The 12,966-nt window shown below is 47.1% G+C and overlaps 1 protein-coding gene across 1 annotated transcript; it reads left to right on the top strand.

The window, feature by feature from the left end:
- The first annotated feature begins 1,461 nt into the window (after nt 1–1,461).
- ZNF445 (zinc finger protein 445) lies at nt 1,462–9,936 on the top strand. The gene is made up of 6 exons (XM_068983160.1): nt 1,462–1,890; nt 4,087–4,255; nt 4,597–4,655; nt 4,948–5,074; nt 6,754–6,864; nt 7,766–9,936. Exons 1-6 carry the CDS (start codon nt 1,462–1,464, stop codon nt 9,934–9,936), a joined length of 3,066 nt encoding a protein of 1,021 aa, XP_068839261.1.
- The last annotated feature ends 3,030 nt before the right edge of the window (nt 9,937–12,966 follow it).

Genomic DNA, 12,966 nt, shown 5'->3' with positions numbered 1-12,966 from the left:
TTTTCTTTTTTAAATTTTTATTTATTTATGGCTGTGTTGGGTCTTCATTGCTACACCCAGGCTTTCTCTAGTTATGGCGAGTGGGGGCTACTTTCTAGTTGCAGTGCTCCGATTTCTCATTTGCAGTGGCTTCTGTTGTTGTAGAACATGGGCTCTGGGCTGTGCCGGCTTCAGTAGTTGTGATACATGGGCTCAGTAGTTGTGGTACACGGGCTTAGTTGTCCCGAGGCATTTGGGATCTTCCCAGACCCAAGGTGGAACCCGTGCTCTCTGCATTGGCCGGCCAGTTCTCAACCACTGGACTACCAGGGAAGTTCCCAACTTAATCGTTTTCAAGACTGTGTTGTGTATTGTGTGGGTCTCTTGAGTTTCCATATGTTAGGGTTAGCTTTTCAGTTTCTATAAAGAAGCCAGCTTGATAGGGATGTTTTGGAATCTATAGATTAATTTGGACAATTCAGTTCAGTCGCTCAGTTGTGTCTGACTCTTTGCGACCCAATGGACTGCAGTACGCCAGGCACCAACTCCCGGAGCTTACTCAAACTCAAGTCCGTTGAGTTGGTGATGCTGTCATCTTAAGAGTGCTTTGTGTTGTGATCCATGAACACAATGTCTTTCCATTTATTTAAACCTTTAATTTCTTCCAGCAGTGTTTTGTTGTTTTTAGAGTATAAGTTTTGTTCTTTTGTTAAATTTATTTCTAAGTATTTTATTCTTTTTCATGTAATTGTAAATGGAATTATTTTCTTGTTTTCAGTTTGTTCATTTCTATTATGTAGAAAAAGCCATTGTTTTTTTTAATGAAAAATTTTTTTCTTCCGGTTTTGTTGGAATATAATTGACATACAGCACTCTATAAGTTCTAAGGTGGACAACATAATAATTTGCCAGAGGGACATCATGAAATGATTGTCACAATAAGTTTAGTGCACATTCATCATCTCATTTAGATAGAAAATTAAAGAAATAGAAAAGTTTTTTTCTTGTGATGAAAATTTTTAGGATTTTCATTTTCCTAGCAATTTTAATATATAATGTACAACAGGGTTATTTGTATTTATCATGTTGTACATTATATCCCTAGGACTTGTTTATCTCATAAGTGTAAGTTTGTACCTTTGATTGCCTTCATGCAGTGGTCCCCACCCCTGCCTCTGGTAACCACAAATATCCCTTTTCCTGGTGTGCTTGATCTTGACAGGCTCCACTATGCAAATGTTCATAGGCCCTTTTCTCATAAATCCAAAGATGATCTGTTGGCATCTGCTTGCGCCTTTCTTCTCACGTCTTTCCTGAATGGTAACATTGATTATTTCAGTCTCTCGCCAGTGACTTCTGATGTCCCAGCAAACGGTGTTGTCCCCAGTGGTGCTGAAAAGATACTCCCAAGGGCCCAGCAGTGATAGCCACAACTAATGCAGACTTGGTAGCACTCTGCTGGGAAGACCTTGAACAGGAGTGATGCCTCCAGGCAGGTGGTACGCTGTCCATCCAGCTCAGGCCAAGGCTTCCAGGGAGCGAGGACGCCTTCAGATGATAAAGAAGGAAGAAGAGGATGAAAGCTACACTTCAGTGCCGGCTGCCAGACCACAGACACTCAACCGTCCTGGCCAGGAGCTGTTCCGCCAGCTCTTCAGGCAGCTTCGCTACCACGAGTCTTCTGGGCCTCTGGAGACCCTGAGCCGGCTCCGGGAGCTATGCCGCTGGTGGCTGAGGCCAGATGTTCTCTCAAAGGCCCAGATCCTCGAGCTGCTGGTGCTGGAGCAGTTCCTGAGCATCCTGCCAGAGGAGCTCCGGACCTGGGTACAGCTGCATCACCCTGAGAGTGGTGGGGAGGCTGTGGCCTTGCTGGAAGAGCTTCAGAGGGACTTCGATGAGACACCGTGGAGGGTGAGTGTGAGACAGTATGCGGTGCCCAGTGAACTCTCTGCCAGTGCGTCCACTTGTGGGGGGAGGGGCTGGACCTCTGAACCCTCACTGTGGAGGAGTTCACAGGAAGCCTTCCCTTCTCATTCCATGGCACCTGAACAGAAAAGAACTGGACCCTAAGCCAAGGACCGTTTAGCAGGCAGCTCCTTCCTCCTTCACAGGGGAGTATAAGCTCCAGGAAGAAGAGGGTCTGCAAGTATCCAAAAATGACAGTAATGAGGTTTGGGACACATTGACTTACACAAAGTATATCTCCACATACCTAACTTGACTTGCTACCCATGTGTAAAGTGGAGGTTATCTCTTGCTCAGAAGTAGGAAAGTTAGTGTCAGGATCCTTGGTTTCTAAATACATATTGGTGAGACCTAGAAGAGCAGTCTACGTGTGTCATATTATCTCTTTCTCAGTAAACTTTTGAAGATGTGTTGTGTGTGGGGGAGATGGGATAGATGAATGGTGAGGGCAGCCTGGGGCTAGGAACATCCTTGAGTGCCTGCCATGGGCCTGTCCTGGGCTTGGTGCTGGGGGACGGAGCTGACAGTCCCTGGGCCGGCAGCGGATCAGTTCAAGTGCACCCCGTGAGCTCCTCTGCCCCACACAGGCTGGCCTCTCAGTGCTTCTCCTACCTTTGAGCTTTTTGTGTTTAAAGAGTATTTTATCATTTTTGTAGGCTTTAAAACATTTTTATATAATGTGTGTAATTCCTCATATACGATTCATTCATGCATAAATGAAAGTTATGTTTAAGATTTATGAAAAAAAGTTTACGACACTTTTCCCCTAAAACTAAAATGAAAACGAGATCAGTAAATCCTCTGAACGTGGTCTCTGAGCATGGTCTACCAGCAGTATATGGTAACAAATGTCAAAAGAGAAAGTCTCTTTGCTCAATTTTGGGTACTATTTTTTAAAATCTGAAAGAACATTTATAATTTTTACCAAAAACAATGAGATGTTCAAAATGACCTGAAGATAATTTTTAAAGCAAATAAGGTACACAGTAGGTACAAAATTGTGGCTCGAGTATGTTCAAATCAGGTAGGACAAGGTGTGTGGTTTAAAAATCCATGAAAACATAGCCAAATGAGCAGAAAGGGGTTATCTGGTTGAAAGTTAGTTAGGAATTTGAAAATAGAAAACAGGCTGGTAAAAAGCCTACCAAATTCTAAAAAATGAGCAGAAATGCTCAAGATGCGTAGAAGGTCAAACTGGTGCTTGAGAGTTTGTCCTGAAAGTCATGTGTCTGTGCTTCCCTGTTGCTGCTTTATTCTCCCTTTGGTGGGATTTGGGAGGAATAGGAGATAAACTCCTATGGTGGCTGTATCATCTTCAGGCTGTAGCTGTGTCTTAGATATTTAATGGCCTCAGGCTAAGATCCATCCAAATTGTACAGAGAATGTTTTGGCCACAGGACCAGAAAAACGCGAAGTTCATTGACTGCAGCTTCCTATGCTCACTTTTGTGTCAGGAGTAGCCTTACCTCCAAAGACCAGGACTTTTGAAGTCCCAGCACAAAGGCTGCATCTCCAGGTCTCGGCTTGCATGGGCACTGCCCTTTTTTTTTGCTCCTGAGACCTTTTTTCTGTGCGTCTATAGCTGGCACTCACAGTTAGCATTGCTGCTCCAGTGGTATTAGTTTTTCACTCAGGTTTACCGTCTTGGAGTCTTGCTGCCTTTTTGAGGTCACTTGGCATAGTGTTTACCTAGAGCAGTGTCTGACACTTGGTAGATATTATCCGGCTGCATCCCTGCTGTGAACCATTATCAGTTTACCTCTCAGGGAGTAATCTCTTCTCTCATTTCTAAGTTCCAGGCCAGGGGTGGGGGCTGAGGGCTAGGGGGCAGGTATCACTGTAGCACCCGAGGCCGGAACAGCAGTACTGTCACTGACTGACCAGGCACTTTCCTATGTCGAGTGAGAATCCGGCTCTACCTATCTCTGCATGGCCCTTATTAGAGCCCAGGGAGGTGGAGGGGGTGAGGGGGATCCTCCCTGGGCTTTCTGGTCCTCCTTTCTGTTCTGCCTGTAGGTAACAAAGGGCCCAGCTCACCATTTCCTGGGCCTCTGCCTTTTAGAGATCAGCCGGGTGGGCTGTTCTCTGCGTGTGCTTTCTGATTCCTACAGGGATCCTCTCACAACATTTTCTTCTTGCCAGGACCCAGCCCCTGCCCAGAGCCCAGATGTGCATTGGATGGGCACAGGAGCCCTGCGAGCCGCACAGATATGGCCCCCTGCTTCACCTCTCAGGAGCGGCTCGGCTCTGGAGGACCACCTGCAGCCTCCCTATGAAATAGGAGTGCGTGACTTCCTGGCTGGGCAACCCGGTACTTGCTGCCCGGCTCTAAGATCCCAGCCTGTGCCACACTTCCCGAACCTCCTATGATATCGTCTTTCCACCCTCTGTCCTCTCACTGGAATCCCTTCTGTCCTGGCCTTGAGCTCCGTGTCCTTTTTATCCTTCTGTGACCCACGTGTACCTGACTTTTCCTCCCATTGCACCCCCTGCTCCCTGACCCCAGCAGACATGGGGGCAGTTTGAAATGGGCATTTAAAACAGCCCATACCTGCTTGCGGGCCCCAGGAGTCCCTGTGTGGGGGGAAGAGTGGGCTTCTCAGTGGGACGCTGGAACCGGGCTACCCTTTCTCACAGCTCTTTCTTCTTCAGATCCTCCTGCTGCAGAGGTGCCTGCCCTTTGCTCGAAGGAGGGATGCCCAGGCAACCAGGTGACAGCCCAGCCTCAGGTGAGCCACAGGACCTTTGAGCCTTCCTGCTATCCCACCATTGCTGCCTAATGGGGTAGCTGCAGCTCTCCCTTGTCCTGGGTCTTTCTGTCCAGTGACCCCACATCCCAGAGAGCAGATTGTCCCCCTGGAGCCCAGAGCTCTTGTGTTGGGTGATTACCTTCCCTTTCACCTTGACCAGATCCATCCTGTACTCAGAGCCAGCCCCACTTCCCCACTCTAAAAGCTGGGAGCTGTGGAGTGGTTCTCAGACATTGGACTGTGTTTTTTCCAGGGGACTATGACTTTCAAGGATGTGGAGGTGACCTTCTCCCAGGATGAGTGGGGGTTGCTGGATGCTTCTCAGAGGAACCTATACAGGGATGTGATGCTAGAGAATTATGGAAACATGGCTTCTGTGGGTAAGGTGTCATTGTCACCATCTTCCACCTGCCTCTACTTCTGCCTCCTTAGTTCTCATTGTGGTGCCAGGAAGGGGTCTTGACCTGAGTCTGGGTCATGTCTGTCTCACTACTAACCAAATCACTTAATCCATTACTTCAGTCTTCTTTCTTAAAAATGGGGATATAATGTCTGTCCTGCTGAGATACTATAAAAATTAAAAGTCATATGTGTCAAGTTCCTGGTTTATTCAGGCCTCAAAAAAAAGTTAGCTTATTTAACTGATAGAGTTGTCACTTGGTTCTGGAGAATCCTAGCAGTCCTTTTGCCTGTGGCTTATCTCATCTCAAGCTGGTTTTGGAAAAGACAGAGGAACCAGAGATCAAATTGCCAACATCCACTGGATCATTGAAAAAGCAAGAGAGTTCCAGAAAAACATCTATTTCTGCTTTATTGACTATGCCAGAGCCAAATTGTGGAAAATTCTGAAAGAGATGGGAATACCAGATCACTTGACCTGCCTCTTGAGAAACCTGTATGCAGGTCAGGAAGCAACAGTTAGAACTGAAAATGGAACAACAGACTGGTTCCAAATAGGAAAAGGAGTATGTCAAGGCTGTATATTGTCACCCTGTTTATTTAACTTATATGCAGAGTACATCATGAGAAACGCTGGGCTGGAAGAAGCACAAGCTGGAATCAAGATTGCTGGGAGAAATATCAATAACTTCAGATATGCAGATGACACAACCCTTATGGCAGAAAGTGAAGAACTAAAGAGCCTCTTGATGAAAGTGAAAGAGGAGAGTGAAAAAGTTGGCTTAAAGCTCAACATTCAGAAAACTAACATCATGGCATCCGATCCCATCACTTCATGGCAAATAGATGGGGAAACAGTGGAATCAGTGGCTGACTTTTATTTTTTTGGGCTCCAAAATCACTGCAGATGGTGATTGCAGCGATTAAATTAAAAGACACTTACTCCTTGGAAGGAAAGTTATGACCAACCTAGATAGCATATTAAAAACCAGAGACATTTCTTTGTTGACAAAGGTCCGTCTAGTCAAGGCTATGGTTTTTCCAGTAGTCATGTATGGATGTGAGAGTTGGACTATAAAGAAAGCTGAGTGCCAAAGAATTGATGCTTTTGAACTGTGGTGTTGGAGAAGACTCTTGAGAGTCCCTTGGACTACAAGGAGGTCCAACCAGTCCATCCTAAAGGAGATCAGTCCTGGGTGTTTATTGGAAGGACTGATGTTGAAGCTGAAACTCCAATACTTTGGCTACCTGATGAGAAGAGCTGACTCATTTGAAAAGGCCCTGATGCTGGGAAAGATTGAAGATGGGAGAAGGGGATGACAGAGGATGAGATGGTTGGATGGCATCACCAACTCAGTGGACGTGAGTTTGGATAAACTCCGAGAGTTGGTGATGGACAGGGAGGCCTGGCATGCTGCGGTTCATGGGCTCACAAAGAGTGAGACAGGACTGAGTGACTGAACTGAACTGAACTATCTTTTCTCTGCTCAGAACTGTCAGAAAGAAATCCCTGTCTGGGCATCCTGCCCTGACTTCCTCCACTGGCCTCCTGGGCTTCCCCTCCTCCCCATCAGGAGCTCAAGCCTGAGAGGGTCCTGGAGAGTAGTTCTGCCTGATTCATCTACTGTCCAGTCACATCCCCTTCTTTTCTCTTCTGCAGTGGGGCCATTCACCAAGCCTGCCCTCATCTCCTGGTTGGAGGCAAGGGAACCCTGGGGCCTGAATGTCCAGGGAGTTCAGCTTAAGGGGAATCCAGGTGCTGCCCCTGCAGGTGAGTTCCGGAGAAATGACCAGGTCTTGCTCCTTTCCCATCTGCTCTTCCGTTTCTGGAGGTCTTTAACCCTACGAAAACCGTGGGAAGCTCTCTCTGTTGTTTGCTAGAAGGAAGAGCCTTAGCAGTGTTGCTAATAAATGTTGGGTGCTTGGGCTTCTCCCCCCCAGAGTGGCCTCTTAGATGTTGGTTTCCGGCCTTGCCCCTCACCCAGCAGCCCTCTCAGGAGCAGCTCTTGCCCACAGGACAGCATCACTGTTGTCTTGTCCATTCACTGATGCTCCTCCTCAGCCCTGTACTGCTCTGCCCTTCTTGCTCCTGGCACCCCTCATCCCACTTTTGCTGCTGTTCTTTGCTTGATCCTTCCCCTGTGGTCAGCTTGCAGCCCTTGCAGCCAGCTCTCCTCAAGCCCTTCCTCTCAGCTCTTGAAGACCTTCCTGTCACGTGTGCGTGTCATGTTTCCTCTCCCCTCTCTTGCTGTTTGACACTCCCTTCTGAACCCTTTGGGTTTTCCCCTGGATTTGATCCGTGCATGTGGCCAGCTGGTGTACCCATCTTGCTTCTGCTCTCCCCTTTCGGACATCTGGAATACCCCTCCATGTTTTGCCTTATCCCTGACTGTTTTTGTAAAGCTACTGGCAGTCAGGCAAAAGCCTCACTACCTAAGTTCATGACATTTTTGGTCCCTTGGTGCTTTCTGTATTTCCAAGTATGGGAAAAGAGAACATTCTTTAGTCCCCCCCACCTTTTTTTTTAAACCACACCTTGTGGCTTATGGGATCTCAGTCCCCTTAGCAGGGATTGAACGTGGGACATGGCAGTGAAAGCCTGGAATTCTAACCACTAGGCAACCAGGGCACTCCCAAGAGTAGTACATTCTCTTATGTTTTATTTGTGTCAGGAGAAGAGCTCCATGTGAAAACAGACAAGTTCATCTTAAAACCTGAACCTTTGGAAGAAGCAGTAACCTTAGCCACGCCATCAGAATGTCATGGTGCAGCAACTGTTTCTGAGGGACCAGGGCTCAGAGAATCCGTTGCACAGAAGAGCAGGTTAAAGGAAAGATGTGGAAACCCCACACAAGTGAGAGTTAAGAAAGAAGAGACCAATTCCAGCCATGGGGCAGGGAAAGACTGTGAAGATTCAGGAAGAAATAATAGTCTTCATCTAAGACATATTACGTATTTGAGAGGACCCAGAAGAAAGCAGTCCCTTAAACACGGCTATGGCAAACACTTCAGGGGAAGTTCCTACCATTGTGACTATAAGGAGTATGGGAAAGGGCTCAGACGCATGATGGGTGGGTTCAGCCTACATCAGAGAATTCATGCTGGACTGAAAGGCAAGGCCAAGGATGCGCATGGGAAGGACTTCAGCCTTAGTTCCCGTCACCAGCATGGGCAGAATCTTCACGTGGTGGGGACACTGTATAAGTGCAGCGACTGCGGGAGAACCTTCAGTTGTAGCTCCCACCTTGTATGTCATCAGAGACTCCACACTCAAGAGAAGCCGTTTAAATGCAGGGCATGTGGGAAAGCCTTCAGGTGGAGCTCGAACCGGGTGCGACATGAGAAAATTCACACCAGACTGAAACCGTATAAGTGCAGTTTATGTGACAAAGCCTTCCGTCGCATGTCTGTCTACCGCCTGCACCAGGAAGCCCATGCTAAGCAGAAATACCTTGAATCTACTCAGGATGAAGAAGCTCTGACCTGTGACTCAGATTTTGATCATCATTTGAGAGACCAAAGTGGGGAGAGACTCTTTGACTGCAGCCAGTGTAGGAAATCCTTCCACTGTAAATCATACATTCTTGAACATCAAAGGATTCACACCCAGGAGAAACCCTACAAATGTCCCAAATGCAGGAAAACATTTAGGTGGAGGTCCAACTTCACTCGTCACATGAGACTGCACCAGGAAGAGAAGTTCTATGACCTGGACAAATGTAGAGAAGAGTTGAGGCAGACCTCCAACTCCAGCCAGCCCCAGAGCGCCCCCACCGTGGAAAAAGCTCTTGTGTGTCAGCAGTGTGGGAAAACGTTCATTCGAAAGAAGACTCTCATCAATCATCAGAGAATTCACACAGCCGAGAAACCATACCGATGCCACGAATGCGCAGAAGAGTTTCCTCACAGGTCGGCCTACGTTGTTCATAAGAGGCAGCATGCCACCGAAAGAAAACCTGAGGATGCACCCTCGTTTAGTCATGACAGAGCATTCCAAGTTCCTCAGACCAGTCCCACCACAGAGGAGCCCGACAAATGCAGCCAGTGTGGCAAAGTCTTCCGCAGTCATTCGTTCCTCCTCATCCATCAGAGAGTTCACACCAGAGAGAAGCCTTATAAGTGCAAAGAGTGTGGGAAATCTTTCAGATGGAGTTCTAACCTCTCCCGACATCAGAGGACTCACTCTTTGGGAAAACTGGATGAGTACTCCGAAAGCGAAGATGCTCTAAATCTTCAGTCACAAGTCCTCACCAGTGCAAAACCTTTTCAGTGTCAAGAATGTGGGAAAAACTTCACACGTAAAAGAAGTCTTTTAGATCATGAAGGAATACACAGTGGAGAGAAGCGCTATAAATGTAACCTGTGTGGGAAATCTTATGACAGAAATTATCGCCTTGTTAATCATCAGAGAATCCACACTAAAGAGAGACCGTTTAAATGTCAGTGCTGTGGGAAAGATTTCATTGGAAAACATACCCTCTCCATTCATCAGAGAAAACACATCAGAGCAGCTGAGTCTGAAAGTGGTGTGGCTGGGCTGACATCCCACCGGGAGACAGGGGTAAAGTTACATGAATTAAAATCAGGTGAGGAGAATCTTCTTGAAGATGATGAGAAAAATTGTGATCAGAGATCTGAACTCCCTGGACTCCAGGACATACCCACTCGGGGAAAGTGCCACAAATGTAGCACATGTGGGAAAACTTTTAGCAAGAGCTCACAGCTCACCAGCCACAAGAGATTCCATACACGGGAGAGGCCCTTCAAATGCAGAGAGTGTGGGAAGACCTTTAGGTGGTCTTCAAACTTGGCTCGGCATATGAAAAACCATACTAGAGATTAACTTGTGGTCCAACAGTTGGGGCGAGGGGGTCCTGGTTACCCTACTGGAGAACCCCTGATGGTAGGGGATGTGGGGCAGGCCTTCACAGAGGGCTCAATCCTTATTTGGGAGTTTGTGGCAGAGAATGCTGAGGATTCAAAAATGTAGGGCACCTCCATCCTACTGCTGGAAAATGAGATGCTGGGGAAGAGCCTCAGTGCGTTCCAGGAAGAGGTTTGGGCCCCTCGGAGTGGGCTTCACTCTATGGCCTGAAGTTTCCCCCCAGCCACATTTTCTTCTGTAACTCTGAAGGGAGAGACCATTGCACTTTGTGGTGGTTCAATAGAATGTCCATGGCATGGTAGGCTGTGGCTGCTGGGAAGGGTCCAGTTGGATCCTTAGTTTGCCTTTGAGTGTGACTTATGATGGTGTGTAGTCCATTTGACCTAAAAAGCACCAGCAGCAGCAAGAACTAGTCTCCAGATACCTCCAGGGGAGTTCCGGCTGTGCCTTCGATCTTCACAGCTGACTTTGGGTATTTGCTGTGGACATAACAGTTGTCTCAGCTGCAAGTGGAGGAGAACAGGGTTCTGGGCTTGATCATCTGCAGAATGAAGCTCTCCCATTCCCAGCTCCATCCCCCAGGTCTGAACGGACAGCAGCGGTCCATCTGCTAAACAGATGCGTCAGGCATCTTCCATATGCCAGGCCCTGTCGTGTGGGCCAGAGACCCAGCAGAGGACTGGAGCAGAAAAGTCTGCCATCTTGGGAGACTATATGTAGTATTTTGGGTGGTGATATGTGTTGTGGACAGAATGAATCAGCAGAGTGAGAGGGAATGCTGGGTTGGAAGGTGGATTGGGATTTTAAATAGGCTGGTCAGGGAGGGTGTCAACTGAGGAGGTCAAATTTGAACAAGGACCAGAAAGAGATCATGGAGGAAGCCACATAGGTCCGTTGTTCCTACTCAGGAGCCTTCATAGGAGGTAGTCTCCTTAGGGAATGGCCCATAGGTCCCTGAACCAGAGTGAAGTGAGCCATCTGGAAGTGAGAAGCCCAGAAAGGTAGATGGCCAAGCCAGCTGAGCATCATGGGTCCTTGCTTGGCCTTGGCTTCCTCAGAGGAGAACTTCTGGACAGTTTTGAGTTGAGGATTATGGTCTGAATCTGAACCATTACAGAATGTAGTTCAGATTCAGAGTCTCACGTGTTGAGGGACAAAGGTCATGGGAAGGGCCTCAGAGTCATCAAGTGTGTGTTCCTGGCTTGCTGCACCTTTTCTTGGCAGGATGGTCTTGGGTCAATCACTGAACACTGGCATCTAAAATTAGAGTGGCTGACTCTGCTACCCAGCTCTTGGGATTGGTGGAAAGGAGGCTTGACTTACTAAGATTCTGGGTCAGGAGTCTGATCTCTAGACCAGGCCTTCGCTGAGCTGCAGATCCCATGTCAGTTGACATGACAAACACAGAAATACCCCTTTTCTGTCCATCTTTTCATCTCCCTACTCCTTGTGCCACCTGGTACTTCATAGAGTTCCTGCCCCAGTAGGGGTGTTTCTACTGCCATTTTTATAAAATGATAAATATTTATTTTTAAACATTCAAGTCAGATTTTTAAAAATGTAAAGAGTGAAGTAAAAGTCAACAGAAATCCCTCTGTACTGAGGTAAACCTTGAATATTTTGGGATTGTGCTGATGCAATCCATTTGGTAACCTGAGTTTTAAAATAATTATGTAAGTAGTATATGATTATGATAGAAATATTAGTATGTACAGATTCACTAAAAGGAAAAGTCTGACTACTTGGAGCTAACTACTAAACATTTTGGTGTAACCAGTGTTGAATTTAACTTCATTACTCTTCCCTGAATGCCCCTGGGCGGAGCTGACTCGCGCTGTTTCCGTTCCCATGCAGTGCCACGCTGCTGTCTGGTCTGGCCCAGGTCTTCACTCTTTCAGTCTCAGCCTTCCCTGACCCTTGTCCCTCTAGGGATTCTCCCCTGGTCTCACCTCTCCTCCTGCTTGTATATTGCCCTGTTGGGTGTTGTCTGGATTTCCAAACGTTATTCCCATTATTGCAGCCAGACTGAGTACTCTAGAAGCCAGGTTTGGGTGTTTTTTTTCTGGGCAGAGTAGATTTTACACAAAGTTGCCTCTTTTAAGGAATGTAGAACTGAATTCATCATTTTAGTTAAGTCAGGGTTGGAACCTTTCGAAGGTGTTGACGAGTGAACTGTTGACTGGAGTCTGCCCACAAGCGTGCCTGCTACTTGGGAGCCCAGTCACTGGTGTCTCCGAGCCAGAGGGGACCGAGTTGAGTGCCTGGGCCATCCGTGCTCACCTCACACCCTGTACTGGCCTGGAGAACATACCCCTTCTGCCAAACCTGCCCTGGATTCTCCCGCTTCCTGGGAGGAACTGAAATTAGGGTTCATGGGAACCAGATGGGCTGGGACTCCACAGAGGGGTGGATATCAGGAGATGTTTCAGGCAAGTGTTCAGTGTGGTTGGTCTCACCCTTGCTGACAGAACCTATCAGTCCAGACAGAGGTGAATGTAGAGAAGAACGTGCAGGAAATGTAAATTGATGTGGACCGTCTTATACTCATGAAGCTGGCTAGTTTTTGGAAGCCCTTGTGTGGGTAAGTGTATGGTACATGGGAACTCACTGCTGTGGGAAAGGAAATTGTGACAGCTGCTGTGCCAAGCAATATGTGAAATCTGGTTAAGCTTGTGTATATTCTGCCACCCAGAATTCTACTCCTGGATAAAGCCTAAAGTAACTCCATTTGAAGAAGGAAATATGTCTATGACTGTTCATTGCAGTACTGTGTAGATACCAAGATTAGGAGAAGCCTAAATTTCCATCAGCAGAAGAACAGGTTGTTTTTGGTAAGTGAATATGAAAGAACTACAGTTACATCTTTCAACACAGATGAATCAAAAATGATGCAGAGAAAGCTGCAGAAGCTACATACACCATTTATGTAAAGTTAAACATACTATGTATCTGTGGGCACAATTATTTAAACTTACTTGTGTTTCACTT

The sequence above is a fragment of the Capricornis sumatraensis genome, chromosome 10, assembly GCF_032405125.1.
Source record: "Capricornis sumatraensis isolate serow.1 chromosome 10, serow.2, whole genome shotgun sequence".
Lineage (NCBI taxonomy): Eukaryota > Metazoa > Chordata > Mammalia > Artiodactyla > Bovidae > Capricornis > Capricornis sumatraensis.
This window is presented reverse-complemented; position numbering and strand designations above follow the sequence as displayed.

Bases quoted from the DNA above. Each gene is read 5' to 3' on its own strand.
- ZNF445 (XM_068983160.1), top strand. From the start codon at position 1,462: ATGCCTCCAGGCAGGTGGTACGCTGTCCATCCAGCTCAGGCCAAGGCT. The intron at 4,256-4,596 runs GTACTTGCTGCC...TTTCTTCTTCAG, and splicing joins CTTCCTGGCTGGGCAACCCG to ATCCTCCTGCTGCAGAGGTG. The intron at 5,075-6,753 runs GTAAGGTGTCAT...TCTCTTCTGCAG, and splicing joins TGGAAACATGGCTTCTGTGG to TGGGGCCATTCACCAAGCCT.